Source organism: Tinamus guttatus, unplaced genomic scaffold (genome assembly GCF_059628265.1).
Source record: "Tinamus guttatus ecotype Peru unplaced genomic scaffold, ASM5962826v1 Tinamus_guttatus_pri_ptg000211l, whole genome shotgun sequence".
NCBI lineage: Eukaryota > Metazoa > Chordata > Aves > Tinamiformes > Tinamidae > Tinamus > Tinamus guttatus.
The window spans coordinates 8,079,119-8,106,050 of NW_028288745.1; the positions used below are offsets into that span (position 1 = coordinate 8,079,119).

The following is a 26,932-nucleotide window of genomic DNA, read 5'->3' on the forward strand; positions in this document are numbered from 1 at the left end:
TGAGAACTGCAATAATGGAAGACTGTTTCGGGATAGGAAATACCTAATAATAAGCAAAAGCCTTTAGATGGCTTGCAGGTGGATTTGGAGAAAAGAGAACTGACTAAAACTAACGCGAGTGTAAAAGTAAGGGGAAGGAGCTCATGTTTTTGTAAGCATTTTTTCTTGAGTGGCTCCTGGCTATTTTGTACTAGCTTGTGAACTCCCACTTGCTAAAAGATCTCTTTAATTCATCTTTAAAGGGTATTTCTCTTGAATGGAAAGTGGTCTTGAAATAATTTATCTTCTGGGTCATTATTTTGACCCAAATTCTGTCTTTCATAGATGACTTTATTTTTTAAATTTAATTTCTTCTCCAAAACTGTTTGCTGTAAACTGTATCTTTTCTCTGTAGCTGTTTTATTTTTTTCTTCAAATGCTCTCTCCCCTGGAAGGTTGTTGGCTACTTATCAATATTTGATCTGTCTGTAAAGCCAGCTTCTGTAGGGTAGCTGTTTATTATGAAGTAGTTTCTCTCTAAAGGGGATCTTACCAGTTCTTGATCTTTCTCAGTCTGTCCTTTTCTGTCTGCCTCTCTTAGCTGCACTAGTAGCTTTTATGCCATACTCATTCTCTCCTTTTTAACAAAATAAATGTAATCATTAGCAGGGCAAATAATAATGCAGCAAGGGGGATACATTATAATTTAGTAGAACTTACAGTGGATGCTTAGCAAAGAGCTTGAAACTATGCCAGATGGTTATAGGTACAAGAGAAAAATCCTCTGCATTTTCTTCAAATGTAAATATTGCAAAATTGGGTTTCCTGCAGTTTTCTGCAAAATAGTAGTATAAGTAGCAGGAAATGCCACTTATATTGGCTCCTGCTTAGTTTTTGTGTGTGTGTGTGTGTTTTTCTTTTTTTATCATAGCAGTCAGCCTAAACATTATTGGATTCAATACATCCTTAATCCAACTCCTTTGATTTCAGTGAGTTAGTGATGAATCTGACCCATGGACAGCTACTTTTGTACTGTTCCCTGGCTATGTCCTGTTGCTTCTGTGTACATGTCTATTATTAATAGCTACAAATAAATCTCAGCAAATAAGAACCCCTTGCATTTTTGAAAAAAGCAATTCACAGCAATGAGTTAAATGAGTGTGAAGGTAATATGATAGAAGTTTACCACAGTCTTGTCTTCCTCAGTAATTTCCCTGCTTCTGAACCTTATGTATCATTTTCTTTCTATCCCGTGCTCTTGCATTTGATTTGGTAAGACTTACATGCATATGTTATCCAACAGATTTAACTGTCAGTGCTATTAAAAGCATACCAGGGATCTGCAAACTATAAGCATGAAGATGCAGTCATTTGCAATGTTGCTTTTGCAAGCTTCACACCTGAGGTTTGTAAAACTGTTTGTATAGAGGAGGTTTTGAGAAAGTGTATGTAATGTGAAATATATTTTTGTCATTACATTTTCTCCTGTAATTCTGATTCCTTTAAAATGTCTATTTTAGGTTTGCCAGAACCAAACCGAGACAGTATGTTCCAAGGACTGAGAATGGATCAAGGATTCTACACATCTAAAGACTTTCTACCTTTGGTAGCAATGGCAAGTAAGCCAGGTGTGTGGTGATATGTAATCATGGTCAGTATTTATGTTAAATTATATTCAAAAGGTGTCATTACCTCCTATAAATTATTATTGTGATATAAATACCATATAGTGAATACAAGGTGACCTTGAAATGATCTAAGAAGAAGAAAGTATTGTCAACCCCTATAAGTGACTGCTTTGACCGTAAAAACTGGTTTTACCTGTGGCACAATCATTCTAGATCAGTCATACTGCGTATTTTGCAGACATGTTTAAGGAAGTACTAGTCTCTTACCTAAAGAACTTATAGACTAAGGACTCAGGATAACAGGGGTCAAATAAGACAAAACTCAGTTCCACAAGCATGAAATATAATCTTGCTTTTAGCTTTTATGTCTTTGTTTTGAGTGTAGATTTGCCTGACTTTACAAAAGGTTCCATAGCTGCTTTTGGTGGCCCTGAGTGCCAGGTCATGGGTCCCCACACAGATGTATCACAGGGACATCTTGATTTCTAACACACTCATTCACAGTCTGCATTCCCCACAGTATTAATGAAGAGTTTTTTGATATATATTCAGTGCTGTATGTGGTCCTGCACATATGACCACATATTTAAGCACACGTACCTTTTTTGTCCAGAAACTGATTTTCTTTAGAAACTTTAGCATCAAATAGGGCTGCCTGCTTATTTAATAGATTTTCCACAAATAGCATCTTAAAGAACTTATGTCTTATGGAAAATGAATAATTCTGCAAATAAAGTTTACTACTTCCTTTTATATAAAATATTTAGGAAGGGAATTTCTATTGTGCATCCCATCTGTCCCACCTCTTTGCTGTTTTGATCTAATAGTTTATTTTTGTCTGGTTTCGTAAGCTCAAATGAGTTGGGAGGAAAGGCTGTTTTGAAGAAAGAGATGGTAAAAAGAAACAGATTGAGAATATGCATACTAAAACATTTGTTGATTAACAAAAGAAAACTAAATCCTTCTAAACAATCCTCCTTGTATGGAGGATCCTCCTTGTTTGTTTAAAAATACTTTAAAGAATTCTGTACGAACATGTTGAACTCATGTACTTTGTTTTCTGCCTGCATAAGTATCTGTAGTACTGGGATGAATGTCTTTGAAAATGTTGCAAAGTAGTACTCTCCATTTGCCAGTATTTTATATATTAAGTCTACAATGAAAAAAAAATTACAAACTCTGAAGACATCCCCTTTTCTGCCTGACAATGATAGACCTCAATGTCATTGTTGCTGTTGTCTGTTAATTACCAAACTGAATGGTACAATGTCCTTTCTCCCTCCATTTATATGTTTGAATTCAGGGCACTGTATCCTTAAACTGGATACTGAGGTTTCTCTGCAACTGTGTCTGAAAATCTGCCTTGGGTATATCAGGATACTCAGAGCAGTAGAGTGCCATGGTTATATGGTCAGCTCAGCCTCTTGTGATTTAAATTATTGGAGGCTCATTGAGAAAATAGCTTTACAGTGTTTATGATATCATTTTTTAAAATTGCAATAATTTGTCTAATCCACAAGCATAAGTTGTGCTTAAGCTGATGAGGAAGTGCAGTCAAGTCCATGCAGTCCACATAGTTCAGTTTTACTTCAGGATTTCTTATGCAAGTAAATCATCAAAAACAGACGGTGATCAACAAATATACAGCATCATTATTCTCTCAATGTAGCTTTTTGCAAATAGTTTGTAGAAAACTATTAATAGATTAAACATTTTCTCCCAGTGGAAGATGTAGGAATTATGTAGGAATATTCTTTCTGCCTCACAGTCTTCTCTCAGAGCATAGCTTTTAAGAACCCTGACTTAGTTGCAGTAGTGTCAATGCCTTGTAGAGAAGTGTGGCTAAGGAAGCAAATTTGAGAAACTATTACACAAAGCTTTCAACATTCCCTCCCTTTCTCCCACCAAAACAAACAAAAAGCAGAAATGAAAGGTATTATTCTTTAGACTTTTTTTTTTTAATGGGGAGAGAGGTGAAAGAGGAGTTTAATTTTTGAGTAAAAAGATGTTACAATGCTCATTTCAACCTGATAGGACCTCAGGCTTACTAGTGTGTTGGAGCTTATTTCCTTCCTAGACAGAAAGGTGCTGCCTCTTAACGATACTGACTAGGAAATTATGTATATAAGTGTATCTTAAAAATGGGAATAAAACTGTCTTTCAGTGAAGCACAATAATTTGATAGTGACACTGCATGCTTGGAAACTGAAAGATGCAATTTTACACTGCTTTGTGTAAAAGTATCTCTTAAGCTGTCATGCAGAAACAGTTTCTCTTCTTGAAAATGGGTTTTTCCTTTCATCTTTCAGGGATGTGTTGCTGTCACTCTCCATTGCCATCAATACATGGAACTGTGATAGTACTCGGGGCAGGAGACACTGCCTTCGACTGTGCAACGTCTGCCTTACGCTGTGGAGCTCGTCGTGTATTTGTGGTATTCAGAAAGGGATTCAATAATATCAGGGCTGTCCCAGAAGAGGTAAAATTGAATAATAGCATACATGAGAAGAAATATTGATTACTAATGTTGTTTTTTTCTGTAGGGCTCAAAATTGTGCTCTATAGGTACTTAAATTATATCTACCAAACTTTTTTAAAAAACAAAACTGATCTTAAAATGTCTAAATCTTTATTAAAGAACTAAGAGTCGTATTTATCTCTGTATAAATTGTTTTTCTCTATTGTACACATACCATTCCCTGTAAAATCAGAGCAATGCACTTGCAGGCAGGGAGGTGGAATTTCTTATAAATTAGAAAATAAAAAATTCTTAAACTCCTGGAAGAGCTCCAGAAATTAAGCGTTTCCAAACTGAAGCAGCCATATAAGTATTGTACGTGAGTCTTCAGGTCATAGGTCCTGGAATGATCTGGCTGCTACCTAATGAATGTCGGTGATCGTATCATTGCCTTGGGAATCTAAAATTTTTAAGGAAATTATTACAGTGATTTTGGATTTGAATCGCTGCCAATGGCAATGAAGCAATGTCATCCATCCCATATTTCAGTGGTTGATGTGATTTTCAGTTTGGCTTTGCACTTTGTCATTTCTCCCCACATCTGCATATTTTGAAGCTGACTTGGCCTTTCAATGTATCTGTATTATTACAGGAGGAGCTTTTCTTTTTTTCTTTTTTTTTTTTTTTTTTTTTAAGTTGGGTTATCTTTTTCCATTATAATTTATTTGGGGCATCCTTTGCACTCTTGTGTAATTTCAATAACAGGACATCTAATGTATCTTTGTCATGGAACTGAAGGGAATTTAGCTTCCTGTTTTCAAAAAGGTGAATATCTTATAGAACTTATAGAAGGGGAATGGAAAAGCTTAAAAAGGAACAGAGGGTCTCTTGCAGCATAATTTACTTGTCCTTTGGATTTCTAGCCCCAAGTAATGAGGTTCCAGAAGGCATTGCAATGAAGACATTTGTGTGCTTTTCAGGTTCTTGCTAAGCAAGAATCAGTCATTGCTGTGTACCCAGATCTCTGTTAGCAGCCTGTGTCAGTTCCTAAAAGTCACGGATGTACCTACTGACCAAGTCACACAGTGGCTGAAAAGCTGTAAAATCAAAATATCTTAAAGTGGAAGGGGCCACACGAGAATGATGTCAGATAGCATATTTGATATACAGAAATAGTATGTCGTGGAAGGGGCCACACGAGAATGATGTCAGATAGCATATTTGATATACAGAAATAGTATGTCAAATGTCACATAAATAGACACAATCAAGTCGTGAAGATCTTCCCCCAACCAAATGCTGCTTGATTTCAGCAGGGGTTTTACCTTATCAGACTAAGATTCAGAAAATTTTAAGTCTGTATTGTCACTCAGAAAGCTGTTTCTAACACATAATATTCAATATATGATAACAAATCTACCTTAAAATCGCAGGGTACGTGGATTTGGCCATCGTCTTAATTAATATTGGGCTTTAAAAAGACAAAGGTGGTTGCATAAGGTAACTCTTTTCCCCTTAAAGGATTCATTAAAACTAACAGGGACTGATAAGGAAAATATATCAGAAAAATATTTCCATTGTAAATCTTCTTAGTGTCACTGTCTAGAAGCAATTGATTTAGCAGCACTGAAGACTCTGAAACCGATGTTAAGATGACTATCCGTATACCATAGAGAGATGCATTCTCCTAAATAAGAATGTATGGCATCATGAGTCAAAACTTATGTTACGAAAACAGAATGATATTTCAGATTTTTATTAACTTTTATTCTACAGGTGGAACTTGCAAAAGAGGAGAAGTGTGAATTTCTGCCTTTTCTCTCCCCTCGAAAAGTGATTCTTAGAGGTGAACACATTGTTGCTATGGAGTTTGTTCGAACTGAACAAGGTGAAGATGGAAATTGGAAAGAAGATGAGGATCAGGTTGTCCGCCTGAAAGCTGATGTGGTCATCAGTGCCTTTGGTTCAGTTTTAAGTGACGCTAAAGGTAAAGCTGACTAATGCATTCTGAAACTGCTGATGTTTATTTTTATGTTTATTTCCAGCCTGGAAATTGAAGTATTTTATTATAAAATTATCAAGGGAAAAATATTTTCTTCACTTTCCTAAGAGTTGTCTGTAGAAATGTATATATAAAGGAATTTCTTAATGGGCAAAATTATTAGCTATCTGAAGTTACTAGCGATTATTGGTTGTCCAGCTTCGGACTTCTGAAGTTTTTTAGTGATAGAGTTTTTAAAAAGTGCAGAAATGCTTTGTGAAAAGTCCTTTTATACTCTTCCAGCACTGAGGAGAATCTGAAATCCTGAGTGACAATTTTCTATTTAAAACTTGATTGTAAGACATGTTCAGCTGTTGTACCATATTTCTTTTTGCCAGCATCTTACAAATGCTTATTCCTCCTAAATAACATTGCTATTGAATTAATTAGCGTACTGTATTTCACCTGCCAGAAAGGTTACACTCCACAGATGTGATGTGTAACGTCGCATCACTGCTGAACAAATCCCTGTCATAGCATGTAAAGTACATGCTTTGGCACTTGGGAAACCCCATAATGAGGCTGGAGGGTTGACATCTCAAAAAACATGCCAGGATCTGCAGAACCGAAGTGTCAGCTTCACTAATTATTACTAAACAAAGGAGAAAAGTAAATAAGTTCTGTCAAGGATAAGAGTAAGCAAAAGATTACAATGTGTAGAAAGAAAACTACAAAAAAAACAGCAAAAATATATATAAGTATTGACATATTTTGATCTTCAGGTTTTTTTCCAGTCAGCTAAGGGGCAGCCTTCCTGCCCTTTGACAGTTTTGTGAAATGAGTCTTCAGGAGGTTACACAGCTTGTGACCGTTAGTCTTATTCACAACAATTTCTTTGTCCTTTAAGTATACCTTTTAAAGCAAAACTAAGGGTCTGATTTACAAAGAATTCATTTTTCTGTATCTCATCACATAGAGCAGGAATCCATATTAAAAGTATAGTGGCTCAGTATACTACTTGGTTTTCCTCTCAGTTTAAATAGGATATCAAAGAATGATCCCAGGGTTTTATTCTAGGCTCACTAACCTTAGAGAAACTCATTATGCTGCAACTTTAATCTAAGTTGTGAAATCTTTTTTGCCTATTGAATTAAGCAAGAATTAGGACAGAATTGCTATTCTGGTTTAGCTGATCTGGGTATCATTATTTTTTTATACATATGCAGGAGGACTGTGGCTTCTGTTCTATACACAACATTTGTTATATTCACCTATACTTGTCTCACCCTGTCTCATTATTTATTGTACTTCACAAGCTTTGGCCTTAGCAGTTGCATCATTCTGTAGTAAAGATATAGAAATTGGCACATAGGCAGCATTTCAGAGACATAACAAGGTTTACAGATGTAACAGGGGAAAAAAAAAAAAAAAGCTTAAGAGTATGAGTACAACTAAGAACATAAGGAGAACTGAGCAGAATTCACTCTGTTTTCCTGCTCTGACACAGGTTTGGTTATAAAGAGTTTGGACACATGCATCAAACAGTTGAAAGTAAAAGCCATCGGCTCAGCATCAACTTAAGTAGATCCCCAGTGTGGAGGTGCTCCTCAGGGTTAGGTTCTGAAAGCCATAGTGATCCATGTGCTTTTCTCTCCAGGGCACAGCCATGCCAACCAGTCATCCTGTGACATGTTGCGTGGGCATAAATGCTCTGGTGCAGGTCACGTGTAAATGTGGCAATCGAATGCTTTCTGCCAGTGCAAAAGGAATTTCAAAAATTGCTAACATAATGTGGTTTCCACGTGTGTTTTTTCTAAACCCTCTGTTTAGAAGGTCTCTGGGAAGATTTTCCAAAACCTCAGTGGTAAATCAAATATTAGCCTCTCTAATCAGTGTATTTGAGCTACATTGATCGATGGTGAAGGAGGAGCTCTGCTTACTTGGTTTGACTGTGACGTTGCCCTGGTTGGAGAGGGAGGGGGCAGCAATTTAAAAGACTCTTTTTTTTTTTTTTTTTTTTTTTTTTTTTTTGTCAGCCCAAGGGTAGGACTAGGCATCTTCCAGAGGGACCTTCCAACTTGAATTTTTCTTTGACAATGACTCAGATTCAGGCTGATTAAACGTGTTAATTGGTGCTCATACAAAGAGCTCTATCAGTTGACCTAATTCGTAAGGCACCTCTGGGAACTGAGAATGCAGTATTGCTATGGGCTAGGCTAGCAGGATTTTGTCCTGTTTGGTTTTAATACTGTTAAATGCTGATGTTATTGGTGCAAGAATAATAAATAAATTTTTAAAAAAGGAGAAAACAAGAAAGCTTAAAATAACACTCTTCAGGATAGCCTTGACACACACATTTAAAGTTGTTCTTAACAAGCACACTGCTGTCTTGGGCAGAAGTGGACCATAGATTAGAAAGCTATTTCCACTCTATTATCCTCATTGGGATGCTTCTTATTCTTGCACAGTAACGATTAAATTTGCAGCTAAGGTTCCTTACTCTCATGGTAGATATTTAGACTTCTTTGTTTTATTAAAATAAAATGTTAATTATGTTTTAAGCAACAGTTCTATAAGTATTCATTCTCCCATTGGGAATCATATAAATGCATCATTAATTACAAAAAGAAATCTGTTTTCCTAAGTCCATTTTGTGCTCAGGAAACTGCTAACAGAGCAGGAGAGTTGCCCTCTAGACCATTTTTAATAAATTGGCACTTTACTAAAATGAGTTTAAAAAAAAAAAAAACTCTTTAAATCAAACCACTGGAAACAGAAGAAGAAAAATATTTTACTTGTTGAAAAAGAAAGATTTTGCAAGCTGCTTTTTTATTGCATATTTTACTAAAGCCTTCAAGCCATCATGACTGACCCACATAAAGCGCTGCAAAAAAAATATTGTACCTTCCCTCATCATCTTGCTCTTTTTCTTGGTTTGTGATTTTGGAGCCCTGCAATATGAAATAACAAAACTTGTAGAAGCCCCATTCCAAAGTGCAGGTTTCCAATACATACAAATATAATGTTGTGTCCTGGCTGGCCCTGCGTGTGCAGAGCCTTGGCATCCTATCTAGCACCAGGCCAATTGCTTTTAAGTCTGTTCTGTGAATAATCTAGAGATTTTTTTTTTCCTGAGCAACAAAAGGGGACCAACATTTCTGGACCACAAAATTTTGCACTGTTAGTTTGTTCTGATTTATTTTTTGTGTCTTTCTGAGGAAAGGACCCACCTTTCTCATGAAGAAATAATGAGCAATGGTATGCTTGTCCAAAACACACTGCAAAACTTTTAGCCTTTTTAGTAGACAATAGTAAAGAGGAGCTTCTTCCATGTTCCAGGACACTGAACTTCCGCGTGGAAATGTCCGCTTTGTTTTCCTTAAGAGATGAAAAAGGGGAATACCAAAAATAAGTAAAATGTGAATATTTTTAGATTTTGGTAGTAGTTATCCGTTACATGACAACTGAAGGGCAACATTTTATTTCACATTTTGGGAATTGATCATAACGTCTGCACAGCGCCCTTGAACTTTCATGGGGCTGCCGCCTGCGCAGCGTTTCGGGGGCCGAGGAGGCTCCCGGAGCATGGAGCTGCTTTGCCCACCCTTGCTGGGCAGCCGGGTTGCTCTGGCCTCGCATCGCTGGAGCCTCCAGCCATGTGGAGGGGAAAGCAGGGCCGGCCAAGGCCCTGGCTGGGACCGCCGGGGCTCTCCCTGCTGGCACAGCCCCTCGCTCCGGAGGGCGTTAGCCCTCGCGCTGCTCCGCACTGCCACATAAGGACAGGTTGTATGGATTCAGCAGATTCCTACGCAATTGGGTAGGAGTTTTCCTGCTGAGTCACTCAGAGTACGACTTTCCACCAAAAATAGCTTTACTGAATGAGTTGGAGTGCAGCAGCTCCGCACGCCGCAACGATTGCCAGGCTCCCAAGCCTGGTGTGGCTCCCTCGGAAGCTGCAGAGCCATTTTAGTTCAGAGCAGAAAGGCAGAGCAGAAAGGCCACCTCTGTGGTACCAGCACGTGCGGGACGGGCCGGACCTGGCAAGCAGCCCATGGGCTGGAGGCCGCTGTGGACAGGAGCCTCTGCCACTCTCTGGGCTGGAGCCTCTTCTCTCTCCTTGGAGCCGCTTTGGTGCCGGGGTCTGTGCAGGAGCAGGGCAGAGCCTAGGAGACCAAGATGGCGCCCACCTTCCCCTGCAGGGCCTTTGGGCCGGGCGGCGGCGGCAGCCAGGCCGTCGGGGCACGCGGAAGCCAGAGCTTTGCATCAGTGTTTAGGGAACGTACAGTGCAGTGTGGGGGTTTTCTCCTCTTTTTCTTGAAGTAATGCTATTCACTGTAAGAAAGTCTCTAAGATGGATATCAAAAATAACATTAATGAGCTACTAAAGCCAAAATTACAGGAACTTATGAAATTGGTTAAACATAAAAACCATTAAACTGTTTATTGAAGCTTCACAGATATACTGCAGTTAATGAGCATTTCTGCTATTTAAATAAGCCCAAATTGAACACACATTACATGGATACATAATTAGTCATGGCAGTCAAACACACACACTCACTATTAAAGCTTTATTTGAGGAATCTTTTCCATTTGATTTGTTTTGTTAATTAAAATATTTTTTCTGTATTCACTTATATTTTAATATTGTTTTTGCAAGTGCTGTAATTTGCTGCTGCATTTCCATTTGTGTTTATTTGCTCTGAGAAGATGGCAAATGTGGAATATATATTCAGTACTGTCAGTTTTCTTTTTTTTTTTTTTTTTTTTTGTGTTAGCATCACTTGATAGCATTAGAATAATTCAATTGTATGTTGTCTTTCATCCAAAAAGATTATTTCAAATTATACATAATATCAGGATATGGGAGGAGAATGCAGCATAGCCACAGGGTTGTACTTTGAATTTTCAAGAGAAAAGTTGTATTAGTTTTAAACTCTAAAGTATGTGAGAGTGCAGAGATTGAAAGGGCCTTTTTTGTTTTGTTTTTCTTAGCCTTATACCAAATCATAGACTAATAAAAACACAGATCAATTTCCATATTGTTGAGTGTCAAATGGCTGCAGTTCAGGGAACTGATATTCAGGGTCATCTCCTTGGGGCTCAGATTTGACTCTGAGAATCTCTCACCCTTGAAGGGACAGAAAAGATGCTCAGCTTCATATAGACCCTTGTTCTTTCCCTCTGCCTACAGGCAGTCTGGAAAGAGGTACCTCTCTGCTGCACTGGGTACCAGATCAGATTGTGAGGACTTTAGCAATTCATATAGAAGCTACTTTGAAATCATGCTGTCATTGCTTCTTGTCTAAACCTTGGAGGTTGTAATAAAGACAGGAGAAAACAGCCTCTGGATGCCATGGTCAGCCTTGCCTCAGGGGAAATGTTCTTTCCGATTGTCAAAACAGAGATGGAGGAAACAAGTTCCAAATCCCTGGGGAGAGGTTTCAAGTGGAGAATGTTGGGTGCTCTTTGCACTCAGAAACCTTTGGGTAGAATTATGGACGGGCAGCTATTTTAGCACAAAATAATTCTAAGATAATTTTGAGGAGTGTAGTAGGTGCAGGATACAAGAGGTAGTATCTTCTGTTTCCAAATTAAGTAGTAAAAAATTACAGTTTTACATCATTTTGTTTGAAAAACTACATCTGTAGTCTCTCTCTAACACAATTCTTTGGTTCAGTGCTATCTCAGAGAAACAAAAGTCATCTATTAAATTGCCAGTGCCAAATCCTGCAGCACTGAGTTGTCCTCAGGGGGTTTGCAAACATGTCTTTACAAGCCTGTATATATTTAGCTTGTGAGAACTGTCTGGACCACTTGCTGAGATGGTACCACTGCATGTGAGAAGTTATCCTATATATGCCAAATATAAGATGATCAAAAGCCTTCTTGAAGTGCAGACCATCTGAGATACAAAGAGATACTTAATGTATTGATTTATAAATATTACTGGAATGTTCATAGTAAAGCTACTATCAACCAGTATCAGCACTTTTTAACCCTCATTTTCTACATTTAAAAATGTTTCAATCTAAAAGTTGTTCAGTGTGATCTTTCAGTAATTTAAGTATTTTTAAGGGAAACCAGTTCTTCAGTTTTCAATTCTATTACTAGGCAGATATTAATATTGCCAGGTTAAGCCAAAAGTGTGTGCTGAGTTCAGGACATTATGCAAGTAGGTCTCGAAATCAGATGAAGTATTTCTGGTGGTAAAAACAGAATATTCCTGGTGTTAGTTTTCATTATATCTTTTCTAAACATTGATACCTAACTTAGAGTTTTAAAATACTAACTTCTAGTTCAGCTGCTGCTGTGTCTGTGAATTTTAGGAGCACTGTTGATTTGGATTCTAGGTCTATACCATCTTCTGCTATTCTGGATTCTGTGCCAGTTGCAAAAACCCCTTTCCACTTGAGTGCTGGGTTTATTTGTATGCCCACAGTGCGACTGGGAGCACAAGTAGGACAAGCAGGTGCCAGTGTCTGCCTTTCTTCCCATTTATTGTTTTGATGCTGATTCTTCCCAGCCAGTGGATTTCTCCACTTTGAAATACCCTTGTAATGTTTGATTTGAAGATGAAGGGAAATACAGAGCCTGGGAAAAAAAAAAATCATTGTAATGATATGCACGAAAAGTATTTGAAGCTCGCTCTATGCTTGAGCATGCGCTGGGGCAATACTGGGAGTTTGCCCTCGTGCTGGTGTGGGAGATGTATCCTTGTCTTGGGCTAGCAGGTTGCTCTTTTACATATGTGACAGCACAACTACATCAGTTTAATTGACCTTGGCAATCTGCATCTGCTAGTGGTATGTCCCCGGGGGACACTGCAGTAGTAAGCTGCATTGTATTGTGGAATCTTCTGATCCTGTGTAGTAAAAGCTATATTAATAACAAATAAGTAAATAATAATAATAAACCACCAGAAACTCATTTTGATGCATTGCATGAAGATTTGCTTTTTTTAAAAAAAAATCTTATTGTCAAGCGGTATAAAATGTCGTGACTATAAAGGTAATGTTAAAGTTAAAAAGTAAACAGAGCAAAATTTTGCATGATAAAAGTCATATTAGCATAACAGTAAAAATACTTTTTTTCCTGAGCAATTTATTTGTATTTATTCCTATTTATTTCTATGCCATTTTTTTTTTTAAAAAAAAAAAACTACATTCTTTGTGAAGACAGTTTTAGTTCATGTACATAGTGCTTATATGTGTTGTTTTCTAGTATGAAAAAGTGAAGATCTGTTAAGGAATGTTTTACAAGAATTTAGAAACTTCAGTGAAGTAGAAAAGAGGCTGTGTTCATGCAAGCATTTCATTTTGATTATCGGCTCTTTCTGTGCTTATATATTATAATATAGTATATACTATATTTTTACATATATATATTTTATTGTTATGTACGTATATATATTAGTATAGGCAACAAGTCTCAAAGTGAGCCTTCAGGACATTCAGAGTTTAAATATTAAACAGAATGTTTTTGACTGACAGGAATCTTTTTCAGAATTACTTTTCGTTAAAACCAGCCTACTTTGTTGAAGTCAAAATTGTGTTAGCATAACATCTCCCGGTGGGGTTATGTTACATCTGAAAAATTTCAATCAGCTTTAATAATTCCATGTCAGAAAGTAGCAAAGTATAATTTTTGTTGTGGGGGTTAATAGGTGCAGGAAGTAAATCTAGTGATCTAAATGAATTTCAAGAAATTGTGACAGAAATATTCCTTTTCTGCTTTTAACTTCAGAAGTATGCTGTGTATTAAGAATCACAAGAGTTCATGATAGCTTACTTGAGAAAAGCCCTTTGATATTGTAAGTGCAGTGCAAAGCTGTGGGTGGAAAGAAATTATTGTTTCCCTGTTTGTACTGCTCAGTAAGAGGCTTTTCAGAATTGTTCACCATTAACTGGGCTTCTCCCCTGGCCAATGAACAGTCCCACGGAAAATGACTTTGTGATTTCCAGTTTCTGGGATATGCAGTTTGTTCTCAGAGAGTGACCAAAAGATCATTAAAAACAGTTATTTCTTGTGCCTGTGCCAACACAGACACTTCTTGTGACATTTGGGTACATTTATTTTGTACACAAGCCTGGGTTTGCAGACACATATGAATTGGTTACCTCTCTGCTATTGCTGAAAAGCCATTTCATGTAATAGATGTTCTTTGAGTCCTGTTAGTCTTTACATACCTTTATTAGCTCTAACGTGTCTCTAAAAGAATTTTTAATTTCTTCTGTAAATTCACGTTTAAGTGAAATGACTGGAACTGCTTTCTAATTGTTAATCAGTGTATATCTGACAGATTTTAGAAATAGTTTTTTCTATATTGTATTAATTTTTTTTTCTTTCACTTTAATTACAGTCAAAGAAGCCCTGATGCCTGTCAAGTTTAATAGATGGGGTCTCCCTGAAGTCCATCCAGAAACGATGCAAACAAGTGAGCCCTGGGTGTTTGCAGGGGGGGACATTGGTGGCCTTGCTAACACTACAGTGGAATCAGTAAACGATGGAAAACAAGCTTCCTGGTACATGCACAGATACATACAGGTGATTTTATTTTCCTCTTTCCAGTTTATGTATTTTAAGATACTTTTTTCATGATTATTAAAATAAATGTTATTGGTTTTTACATAAAGTGTACATGTTTTGAGCAGCTAATATCTAGATTATCTGGTAATTTGTATTTTACAGTTTCATTCAACTGAAAAACTAAAATTCTGTGCATAGAAATGCACTCGTGATGTCAGATAGCTAAGCCCAGCTTCTGTTATCTTAGCCTTGTTTAAATCTCAACAATATATTCTGGCCCCCAACTCTGAGTTCCAGTCAAGGGTAGCAACGGTCCTGTACAATGTGGTGCCAGTAGAAATCCTAAGTGGATAGTTGGGACGAGGGAGGGAACAGCTTGTTACTTTTTATATTCATATTTTTTAATATTAAAATCTCTCAATAATGTATAGAGTAAAATTAAGTACTACCAGGGTTCTTACAAAAAGTCATTTATTAGCATGTTAGTCTATTTAATGCAAGCATGCATTATAGAACGCTTACAACTGTTACATCAAAACTCAAGGTTCTCTGATGAAGCTGATGAGCTGCACTTAAGCCAAGCCAAAAAAAAAAAAAAAAAAAAAAAGCAGTGTATGGACACAGGAAGTGTTTACCTGAGAAATATCCATTTAAGGGATGCAGACTGGAACAATCTGGCACCTGTGTTTTCCCGTTTTGTCCCCTGGCACCTGGCTGACTGAGCTGCCACCTCTGCTTGCCCTAACTTTTGTAGTATGAGAACGAGCACAGAGTAAACATAGAGGAGAAGCAGCAAAACTGCCAGAGACACAGGGCGGTGTGTGGAGAACCAGCTGATAAAGAATGTGTTTGTAGTGCAAGGAACTTTTTAGAGACGTGATACATGATTCATTCTTCCACTGAAAGAGATTTGAACAACTGAAGTTGGGACTGTAACAGCTCAATGTCTTTCTCCCCCATCCATCTGCTCAAAACCTCTCTGATTGCATGTTTGTGCAGTTTCATGCTGTTGAGGTCTGATTTCATGTCCTAAAAATACTTCAACTGAAAGCTTGTTGTTAGTATCCGTGCATATTTTTCTCACTTATTTTAAAGCACTGTTTGTGTCCTGCCTTCTTAGACCCTATAAAAATGCTGAGTGTGAAACATCTTTAATCCCTGACCTGCTTTCTTAATTTCGCAGTGCACAGTGAAGCTGCTGACTCTGATGGGGAGAGAAGGGGCGTCTCCTCCTTTTTGCCTCCTTCCTCTTCAATCTCTAAAACATATAAATCACTTTTATAAAACCTCCTTTATAATGTTGCTTCCTCCTCAAAGGTGGCTTCTCTCCCCCCCGCCTTTGGAATGTATTGAATACTTTGGAAGAAATCTGAATAGTCATGGCTTGAGAATTAGAATTTTAAATCAAGGAGGCTTGATACTCAAGTATATCCGTTACCCTTTGCAGGTTTCAAGGCAGCTTATTCGACCTTACAGTCTCACCAGGAAGCTAATGGGAAAGCCTTACAGCAATCTTTGCAGGAAAGTTTCCAAATGTCAAGTGTCACCTTTCCAGCTGTTAGATGAATGGGTAGCCAAGGGGCATTTATTTGGATGTGCAGCCCTTGTAAAATCTGGTTGCTGTGGTGGAGAGCACTGTAATTTGGCAATTTACCAGCGTTTGGATCCAGTAGAGATTTTTGTGACCACATGAAAGTTTGATTTTTAAAGTTGTGACTTAAGAGAAAGAGCACTTTACTATGATATATGTAGTGCAGCGTATTTGGGGATGGCTGCCCCGTGTGCATGTGTATGTGTGTTCATTCCACAGACTTGTATAGGGAAAGCTTTGATTAGCAAATGAAAAAAAACTCGTGCACTTTTTTCTCTACTGCACAATTCCAAGACAAGCTTATTGCTATCTGAGAGTTTGAATCAAATACGTGTTAGATGTAGTTAAGTATGCCGATTCCATCCAAGCACTGTGGAGCCCAGAACTGGATACAATACTCCAGATGCGGCCTCACCAGGGCTGAGTAGAGGGGCAGTGATAGAGGAGCAGGTGATCCTGCCCCTCTACTCAGCCCTGGTGAGGCCGCATCTGGAGTATTATGTCCAGTTCTGGGCCTCACAGTACAAGAGGGATGTGGAGCTGCTGGAGAGAGTCCAGCGCAGGGCCACAAGGATGATCAGGGGCCTGGAACATCTGCCCTATGAGGAGAGGCTGAGGGAGCTGGGCCTGTTCAGCTGGAGAAGAGAAGGCTGAGAGGGGACCTGAGCAGTGCCTGTCAGTACCTCAAGGGAGGCAGTGAGGAGGATGGTGCTGGCCTCTTTTCACTGGTGGCCACTGACAGAACTAGAGGTAAAGGCCACAAACTGAAGCATCAAAAGTTCCACAGGAACTTAAGGAAAAATTTCTTGACCGTGAGGGTGACAGAGCGCTGGAACAGGCTGCCCAGAGAAGTTGTGGAGTCTCCGTCTCTGGAGATCTTCAAAACCTGCTTGGATGCAGTCCTGTGCCATGTGCTCTAGGTGACCCTGCGTGTACAGGGGAGTTGGACTAGATGATCTCTAGAGCTCCCTTCTAACCTTAAGCATTCTAGGATTCTGTTTTATCTATAGAAACAGGTACCCATTTCTAAAATCACTAGCTGCCTTAGCATTGCTAGCTATAAATAATGTGGTCAGTCTTCGCACAATAAAATCAGTCCATAATATTTCTCAACCAGCCCAAGACCGTGTCAAAAACTAAAATTCAAAATCACTATCCCAGCTACTTGCTTCTCGTATTTCAACCTGCTCCAGACAAAAAGCTAAGCAAACAGATGGGTTTGATATGTGCCCTGGAACTCCAGTCATTTCAAGTTCTGGCATGTGGTCAAGCAAAGCATGAGATCCAAACTCAAGGACTCTCCAGCAGAAATGCCTTATGTTCAAAAATGGCAATTATTTTCAGAAGCTTCTTGGCTGCTCTTACTTTGGAAAATTTCCATCATTAGTTGCCTAAATATCTCCTAACTCTTAACATTTTCCTCCTGCTCTGCGAAGCATGGGTTCATCTCAGATATTGTTGCCTGCAGCTGAGTGTCAGGTTAATTTCTATAAACTCGACCAGTCAAAGCTTAACCAAGGACAGACTAGTAGAACTTATTTCCAAGCACAATCAGTCCTCCTGGAACAGTTCTTTGCAAGGATATAGAGGTTCAAGCAGAATCAAACCAATTTGTGCAGCTGTCTGCTATTCAGAGAGTGTTTCAGGATTCAATCTTTTTTTTTTTATCATTCCATAAAACTGTGAGGATTTCTTTAAACTAATCTTCATCATTTATTTAGCTTGAGGATTGTAGTGGCCGTCATCTTTGTCCAACATTGATGTTATGATATTGGGCAGAAGAATATAGGCTACTCTTCTGTGTTGTGCCTCACCACCCATCAAGTATGGGAAGCCATTTCTTTGATCAGTGAATGGGATTTAATAATGGATTGTGGTATTCAGGATAACTCACAATTACTACAGCACTAACATCTAATTTCCCATGCCTGCCTTTGAGAGCAAAGACAGCTCTCACATCACCAATCTTCCTTTTTTCTTTGTGGACAGCTGAGCAAACCTCAAAGCTTCATTCCTGCCCTTGCAATATTCGCACCTGTGGAATGTGTCTCTGTTCTCTGGCAGCCAGGCTGCTGATGTCTTCTCTCACAGTCCCTCTTAGGAAGGCACTTTTCTCTCTTGGTTACAGTAAGACTTCTGACTTGTTTTGTTACTGTGATCTCTCCAGCATTTCTTCTCGACTTAACTGTACATGATGACCTTAAAGAATATAGGGCTGGATCCTCAAATGACAGAGCACTTCACTAAGATGTCATGCAGTATGACTTCTGTGAACATCACTGCATGACTTTGAAACATTTTTGTATGGTTTATTGTTTTTTTCTTTAATTTATGCTTTCAGTACATGCAGTTTGTATCTTAAGAGTATGATTGCTGATTATTTTATAAAGGCTGACCGTTTTTCTGTATTCTTCCTGATGTGCATTAATGTACATTATTTTATAATCAGTAGCAGAGATGGGTGGTTCCCAGGAAGCTTGTCTTTGAAGCTGTTAGTTATGGTTGTCTGATTCTTTTCAGGATAACTGAAGGAAAAATTGAATGCCCTTTGTTTAGCATGAGCAACATGAGACACTAGCATGGAGACCGGTAATAAAACACCATTTTCAAGGTGGCCTGAATGCAATTTAGGAAACCTGGAATTTTAGTTGTTTACTGCTGAGAAGGCAACAGTCCTGTTCCTGTTCTTGGTTGGATAACCAAGAAGGAAGTTAGAACATCTCCACAACGGTGCTGTGAGACAGACAGCTTAGAGGCCAAACCGCTAACTGGAGAGTGGTCTTGCCACTGTGAACTATTAAATTGTCTCCTATTAGATTTCTACTGTGCCTAGGAAAACATGGGTCTCTATAGGTTTCTGCAAGGAAAAATAATAGTAATAAAACTGCTCACTTTTATAGTCCTATGTCTGTTAAAGGCATCAAAACAAAGTTGGACCATATTGTTGTGGTCAAATGTTTTACCTAAAGAAAATGAAAGTCACAAATTGCATCGAGTTTCAAGCTCAGTTCCTGTCTCAGGCCTGTGCCAGAAGCAGCTTTTGCTGTAGGAGCGTCCTGGGTAGCGCAAGGCTGGGGGTTCTCACCCCCTGCAGTGCCCAGAGAACGGTGGTGACTGGATGTCACTTGCAATGCTGCTAGCTCAGCTGGTTGGCACCAAAGCAGAGGAGGAATGGGCCATACTTCTTGTTTTCTGTTTTTAAAAATCAAGAGAAGAGTTATTATAAATAAACTCTTGCCTGCAGGCTTTCTTTCCCTGTTTGTTTGTGCAATGTCAGAAAAATCCTTCATTATAAAGATTATTTTGCTTTTAGGAACCTATCAAACATTTGAGTTTGTTGAAAGAGCTTTGCTCTGTAGAAAACAACACATCAGGGCTTAGTAAATTTATTTCCCTTATAAGCATTGTGCTGAAAGGATAAACTAGCAAAAAATAGATAGAGCAAATAGGGAAGCGATATAAAGGAGAAAGATAAATCTGCGAGGAAATACAACCACTGGCTATTGAACCCTCAGGTGCATCTTCAGTTTGTTTATAAAGACTTGGTTTATTCTCTGGAAATCTCTGATTTTTTTCTCCTTTCCCTACCACCTCCATCCTTAGCAAGTCTTCAAGATCGGCCTCCCTGGGTCTAGGCTCGGGTGGGCAGGCAACGTGGAGTGAGGCGCTGGAGACGCCTTGCGGGGTGGTGGCAAACACAAAGGGGTTTTGGCATGGGTAGATTGTTGTTCTTGTGTGTATTCAATTATTAGCATGTAAAAAAATTATCAAAACTTAGGCTAGCGTCATTCAACTGCTTTCAGGCCTTTCACAGTATCAGAGAAGTTGGTTCCAAAACATATCCTCTCTGTGCAAGGAACCAGAGAGCTGAGGCCTTGAGCTGAGAAGTGAACCCATGCAGGCCTGCCCAGGGAAAAGCAAGTGAACTCTTGCATTCTAAACCAGTCTGGTAATCAAAAGGCATTAAAAACAGCAACAAAAACATCCTCATCCCCTCCACAGTCATTCGTTTTCCAAGATAAAATGGAGTAAATACATTCTTAAAACCAGAAGATGGCAATGGAAGTGACTGAATTTTTTCTCTGCTGTGGAACATCTTCCCTACACATGCAGTAGTGCTTCTTTCTGTGTGGCTGAAGAAATTTTTTTAAAACTGGAAGGAAGTGGTGTGATTTTATGCTCTAAAGTGAACAAATATTTTAATTCTACCTATTGGCAACCCAATTAGGATGTTGTTCAGTATCCATACATGCCAAAGGATTCTTTTTGTACATTTTTTACAATATTAGATGCAACATTTACAGTGAAAGAATTTCTCTCTGACTTCCAACAGAAAAGGCTGAGATACTGACATTAAATTAGAAAGCAAACAAGACTTTGGTGTTTCCCGTCATAAAGTGTATGTTATTCTTTGATCCCAAACCAGAGTCTAATTTTGTCATCTTTAAAATATTCATATTGAATAAGAATTGTGCATTTATTGATAAGTATCCTATTGTATAGGCTACTTTTTTTTTTTTTAAGAGGAGAAAAAAGTGCAGAGGCCTCAAAGCCTCTGTTAAGGCTATCTGAGTTAAGGGTGTCAGTTTGTTGAGTGATCTTTCACATGGCCGTTTCTATCATTTTCTGCAATCCCTACACCTCTGGCTGCTTGGACACAGGTCTCTGTCCATCCTGTGTTTTCTACTTCTCTACTTCTGCAGAGAGGTGGCTCTGGGGGACAGAACTGGCTCTTCAGAATAGTTGTGAAAACCTTTGAACGGAACTAGGCTACTGATACACACTATGAAATAGCTGTTTTGTTATTATTAGCTATTTCCACCATATTTGAGCACAACTGGACAGCTGTTCAATATATGAGTGTTCAGCATATTTTACTGTTTCGAAGAGTTACAATCTACTTGAACCTTTGTGTTGTTATATACAAATGATTCCCTTATCAGGACTAATAGTAAATTATATACAAATTAATAAGCAAAATTTTTTTTTTTACAGTCTTTATATGGTGCTGCTGTTTCATCCACTCCAGAACTACCACTCTTCTATACACCTATTGATTTGGTAGACATCAGCGTAGAAATGGCCGGATTGAAGTTTTCAAATCCTTTTGGTCTTGCTAGTGCAACTCCTACTACTAGTTCTTCAATGATTCGAAGAGCTTTTGAAGCTGGATGGGGCTTTGCTGTCACTAAAACATTTGCCCTGGATAAGGTAAGGAAATATTTTAAGGCATATTTAGTATTTAGCAATTCTTTTGTGTATTTGAAAAATCTGCATGTTCTCCTTGGATAAGGTAAGGAAATATTTTTAAGCATATTTAGCATTTAGCCATTTCTTTGTGTGTTTGAAAAATCTTAGTGTTTTGGGAATGTTGCTATTGAATCCAGCTAGTAAAAGGGCAGCAGGGAAAGGGTATGCAGCATGTAGATGGAATAATCTTTAAGGTTCCAATAGTAGGATGAAATAGTAACGCAGTTTTGGGGCTTGTTCGTTATTAAGGTGTATAAGGTCTTCCCTTTTACTTCACAGTTCAATATTAGCCAGCTATTTTTTTAAAAAAGTGTTGCAGTAAAAATGTTTTCTAGGAGGAATCTGAATGCAAAAGAAGGAGGTTTGTCAGACAACTCAGGAAGATGCCAAGGACTGTCAAGATAAGCTATTGAAACTGAGGTGCAGTCGCAGTGTGGTAATGTAGGTGCGACTGGGTGGCTCGTGGAACAGAAACTGCGTGCCAAATGGCAGAATGGGGTTCTGAACAAGAGGCTTTGGCAGTGAACGAGAGGACAGTTTTGAGAAAAGTAAAAATACCATTTGTATTTGAGCTGGGGCATGGCTTCGTTGGGAGAGAAAGGACGTCAGAAATAAATCTTTGGGCATAGGCGTGAGCGTAAGGGTGTGGATGATGATGTGATGTCAGTCAGTGACGAGCCAGGGCATGGGCTGAAAGGAACTTTGAACTGGGATCCCAGAGGCTGTGTTCAGTTATTCCTGGCCAAGAGAGAGAAATACAAGAGTACACTGATAGATGGAGACCTTATCAGGAGACAAAAGGTGGATTTGTTAATCTACCACATCTACTTAGATAAATTCCTTAAGTGAATTAGTAGGATAGTGAATCACTTATTAAAAACACTATTTAGGTCATAAATGTCATTGAAGTACGTTTAACACAGACTTATGTGTAAAGCACACAGTCAGTTGCAATTATTCCGTACCTAGACTGGAGGCATCCCATAGCAAATACTGAGATTTATTTATTAATCAGTTTTACTGCTGGTGTGCTTGCAGTCTTGCCAGACTGCATGTTGATTACAGTGCATCTCATGAGCTAAGCAGGCTCTAGCTTGGGAACAGCTTCAGTGGGAATTCTGGAGTACACACAGACGTGCTGAAGGAGGAGATGTGGATGTTCTGCTAAGCAGCAGACTGTCCACGAGTCACTGCTGAAGTGGCAGCAGCGCGGGCTGCCTTGCTGCTGCAGGTGTGATTTGGATGGAGATTTTTCACGTGAGAGATGGGTAAAAGCAAGCCTCTTCAGTGGTTATGAGATGTATTTTGTTTGTTGCAATAAGGTGCAAAATGTTCCACCTAGTATCCATTCTAAAGAGGAAAAGGTTGGAAAAGTGTTTATGATGTATTATAGTCCAGAGATGTTTTTAGCAAACTTTTCTTCCAACACTTGGTAGGAGGCAGCAGATTTTTCAGGCGCTAAAGTCTTGAATTGTTCTGCTGTCTGTGGCAGCACTGTGTCCCATCCAAGCACTGTTTTTTCTAGTATTGTCGTCTTTTCAGTGGTGCACATCCCACTGGTGTTGAGCTATAGTATTTGTGACATGATTTGAATGCATATCTTCAAGGTACTACTGACATATAATTGCTCTAATTTATAGGAGCAACATTTTAATGCTATGTAAAATAATATTCCAAATGGGAAGAAATATTCAGTGAGATACAGCAGTTTGTGTTTGAAGCTTTAGTATTATAAAACGACTGTTGTTAGCATAGCTCTATAAAAATAATTAATAGAGAGTTTGAAACAATATAGGTTTGTATAATGTGTTTTGGTTTTTATTCTCTGCTTCTAATTATGTGGCCAGGAATCCTGGGCTGGGCTCAGCAGGGAGCAGGGTGCTCTCGTGGGCTGTGGAGATGGTGGTTGGGCTGCCCTGCCAAGTCCTGCCACGCTGGTGAGCAGTGAGTGCGTGCAAGGGCCAGGAGCAAAGACGTCCTCGGCCAAGGCTGCATGGGCAGGGGAGCAGGCAGAGCTGCGCCCTGTTTCCTGCAGGTCCCACGAGAGGAGCAGCAGGGAGCTTGCCCCAAACAGCTCTGCGGTTGCTGAAGCCCCTCCACTGCAGCGGGCTGCAGTAGGTGTGCCAGAGGCAGGATTCAACATTCATCCCTGTTATTTCTTCATTTTATCTGTCACGGCTAGGCCTGACCTGTGGCTTCACTCTTGTTTGCAATAGTTAAAGGCTGAGCATAATCTGACAATGGAGATCTTGGCAGCAAGATAAATATTCCAGGGCTGAACACTGAATTTGCAATTGCATTCATATACTGCTGGGGATACCAGTGCCATCCTAGTGGCCATGAGTGTCCTTTAGTAAATGTGACTGCAGGGTGAATCTGGTGGCTTGCAGCTAATGAAAAGCGAAGACAACCAAACCGTAGATCTCCATGTGCTGACGTGATGGAATGCAATCGGGAAGCAAAGGAGGAGAAAGCACGGAAGAAGGAGATCCAACGAGAGCTACCCAGTGTAGAAAACTTCTAAACTGCCAGGCATGGGTCTCCTGTGCTCTCCGGGAGGCTGCACTTGCTTGTACAGGGCATCTGTTGGGTAGCAGTTCTGCAGTTGTAGGACCTGGGCCAGAATTTATTGCTCTGTCTTGGTCTCCTCGTGAAAGCATCACATGTCCCTGTGGAGAGGTAGCCTGTCTACCTAAACTGGATGTTTTGTGCTTGCTAACTTGCTTTTCAAACACCTGTATACTTCACTGCATAATTGCATTCAGCAAAAGGTGAATCCGGCAAAAGTTTGTTCTTGCATCCTACTGTGCTATGATTGAGACATAGAAATAATTAATATAATAGGTGAAATTTGTTCAGAACATTTATGCCTTTAAATATATAACACTGTAAATATTTTAGAAGGTACTAGTTATTAGAGTATAATACAAGTGTTAATTATAAGCTACTGTACTTGTATGTGTCTGTAGGTATCTGTGGGGGGTAGTGATTTGTAGAATTATATTTACAAAATTGAGCATGTTTGCACAGCTGCATTAATTAATATCAAGTAGATTTGTCCCAGAAATGAGCACAACTGCTTTTAAAGCAGACTATCGCTTGACAAGATAAACTAGGTAACAGAACAAAAGTGCCCATTTCTACACACCACCTTCTACACCCACATCTTCCCTCTTTCACTGCAGGATCAATAGTTTAGTTCTCTGCTGGTTCATATTGTATTTTGTCTTATTCAGATAATTCTGTGCTGCTGCAAACTATTATTTTTAAATTCTGCTGGTGAGATATTGAACAGAAATCAGGGAGATGAGTATTATAAACTCCACAGTAAATGAATACCAGTCATTACCTCTTTTAAGTCTTTCTTAGAAAAACAGAAAGCTACCTGCAGAATGAGAAATACCTATCATTTAAACAAGATAACAACGAGTGGGAGTTTTTTAGCATAATTGTTATACTGAACCATTTACTTATTATTGCAGAGTACTATGCAGCACATAAAACTTGAAATAAAACCTGTAGTCAGAAGATAAGAGTTCACTTTCTTAACCATAATATCAAAATAAGTCAGAGGTTATATGAAGTGCTTCCCTCTTCTCTTTATACGATACCCTACACCAGAGAGAGAAGTTTATAGCAGGCATTGGGGTTTTTTTTTTTTTTTCCAGCTGAACTCAGGATTTATTGTTTCCTTACATTATATAGGCTGTTTGGAAAGAGTAAGGAATAACTGGAATGGCAGAAATGTTTGCTTTGATTTTTATATGCTGCCTTTGCTTCTAAAATTTAATTCTGATTAATCAGATGCATCCGTCTTTATTCTGTTGTGACATGCATTGATTTGTGATGCTGTCGCTTTCAATAATATGGAAACAGTTGCCTTTATTATGAGAACCAGCAGGAATGCAGGCTTAACTTCACTCTTAATTTCTGACATTTTTTTTCATTGTGTGGAGAGCAAGTTGCATGGATGGTTTTAAAAACAAAGCTGCAATTAAAACTAGATTAAATTTTAACTAAACCACAGTAGGGAAAACTTTCTATTCATAGTATATGTTTATACAATTCACTAAATTTCTACTAGATTTATAGAATTCAGTAGATGTTACAATATACTTGCAGAAGCATTTCTTAATGGAAACCATTGCTGGTAGATAATTAGTTAGCTGATTCAGGCTATTTGATGTTTTTGTGTCCCGTTATTGCAATATATGGATTCAGGCTTCAGCTAGTTGTGTTTGTATACATTGGTACTGTCTGCTCCTCACTTTATAGTCGGAGGTGGTAAAATATCGTAGTACAATGACACATTGTTTTCCATAACATTAGTATTTTATAGAAGTGAATCTATTAGAAAAGGTGTATTTTTGTTTGATATTACAGCATAGTAATTTAGACTAAACTAGTTATAATTTATGGTGCCAAGCCAAAAAGCTATTTAAGATGCATTAAAATGCAGAAGCATGACATTTGAAATTCTGATGTTCTTAATATGACAAAGGTTATTCTATGGAGTTTTGCTATAATATGAAATATTAATATTTCACAATAGAGTTTTGATGAAGTACAATTTGCCTAGCTTGCATATGATAAAGAAATTAAATGCTTACCAAGGGAGTTCTGTAAGAATTAGAGCCCTGCCTGAACATCTGCTTGAAATGTTATTATCCTGTCCTGCTGACAGCATCGCTCCCTCATTGTTTCTCTCGATTGACAGCTGAATATTGTACTGATTTCTGCAGCAAATATGTTTAGGTGAACTTTGTTACGTTTTTTAGAAATTTAGAACATGCTTTTGATTTCCATCCTATAATTTTTTTTATACTCTTGACATTTGTAGATGCCAGATTGAGGTCTAGTATGCTGTAGCAAAGATAGACCATTGACGTGCAACGAAATGCCAGCTGATATCTCAGTAAACAGAAATATTACTATTCTTTATTGTGTGGTCTGTGTGAAAGCTGTATGGGCTTTCTTTGGGGAGACAAATGATCAGATTGTTAATGTCAAATATAAAAAAGACTGTTTGCCTTTCTACTAAATAACATCAGACAACTTTTATTAACTGCAATTTTTGAACAGAAAAAATGAGTATTTTACAGGGTGCTTTACCGTGTGGAGCTCTATAAGTTGAATTATTTATTGTTTTATAAATGTTAAACTAATTATTTATATTCTTTATTTTCGTGGTAATTTCTTGCATACAAGATTTTTTCTGTATTTCTGGAAGAAATTTAATAAGAAATACTAGCTGTATTGTTTTTCTTTTCTTTTTTTTTCTCTAGTCATAATGCCCCAAATTAGCAAAATATAACAAAGGCAAAAACTCTTCTAGAGATGTGCAGTAGCATGTGATTATTTAAAAAAAAAATCTCCTATGAATTCAATATTGTATTTCCCTTGAGTATTTTTGTATAGAAAATGTTGCTATTTGGCTGCAAAGAGGAACAAATCCTGCTGTGAATTGGAGCAAGTGGCAGGAAGAAGGTTTCCCTGCGCTTTGCCAGGAGCGCGTT

General features: G+C 38.4%; 1 protein-coding gene across 1 annotated transcript in view; it reads left to right on the forward strand.

Annotated features, from left to right (window-relative positions):
• DPYD (dihydropyrimidine dehydrogenase) overlaps positions 1-26,932 on the forward strand; it is a 211,121-nt gene that overhangs the window by 142,309 nt on the left and 41,880 nt on the right. Inside the window, exons 9-13 of the mRNA XM_088524477.1 lie at positions 1,500-1,607; positions 3,917-4,086; positions 5,842-6,052; positions 14,409-14,593; positions 21,162-21,377. Of these exons, the coding sequence (XP_088380603.1) occupies positions 1,500-1,607; positions 3,917-4,086; positions 5,842-6,052; positions 14,409-14,593; positions 21,162-21,377 (890 nt within the window). The remainder of the gene's footprint in view (positions 1-1,499; positions 1,608-3,916; positions 4,087-5,841; positions 6,053-14,408; positions 14,594-21,161; positions 21,378-26,932) is intronic.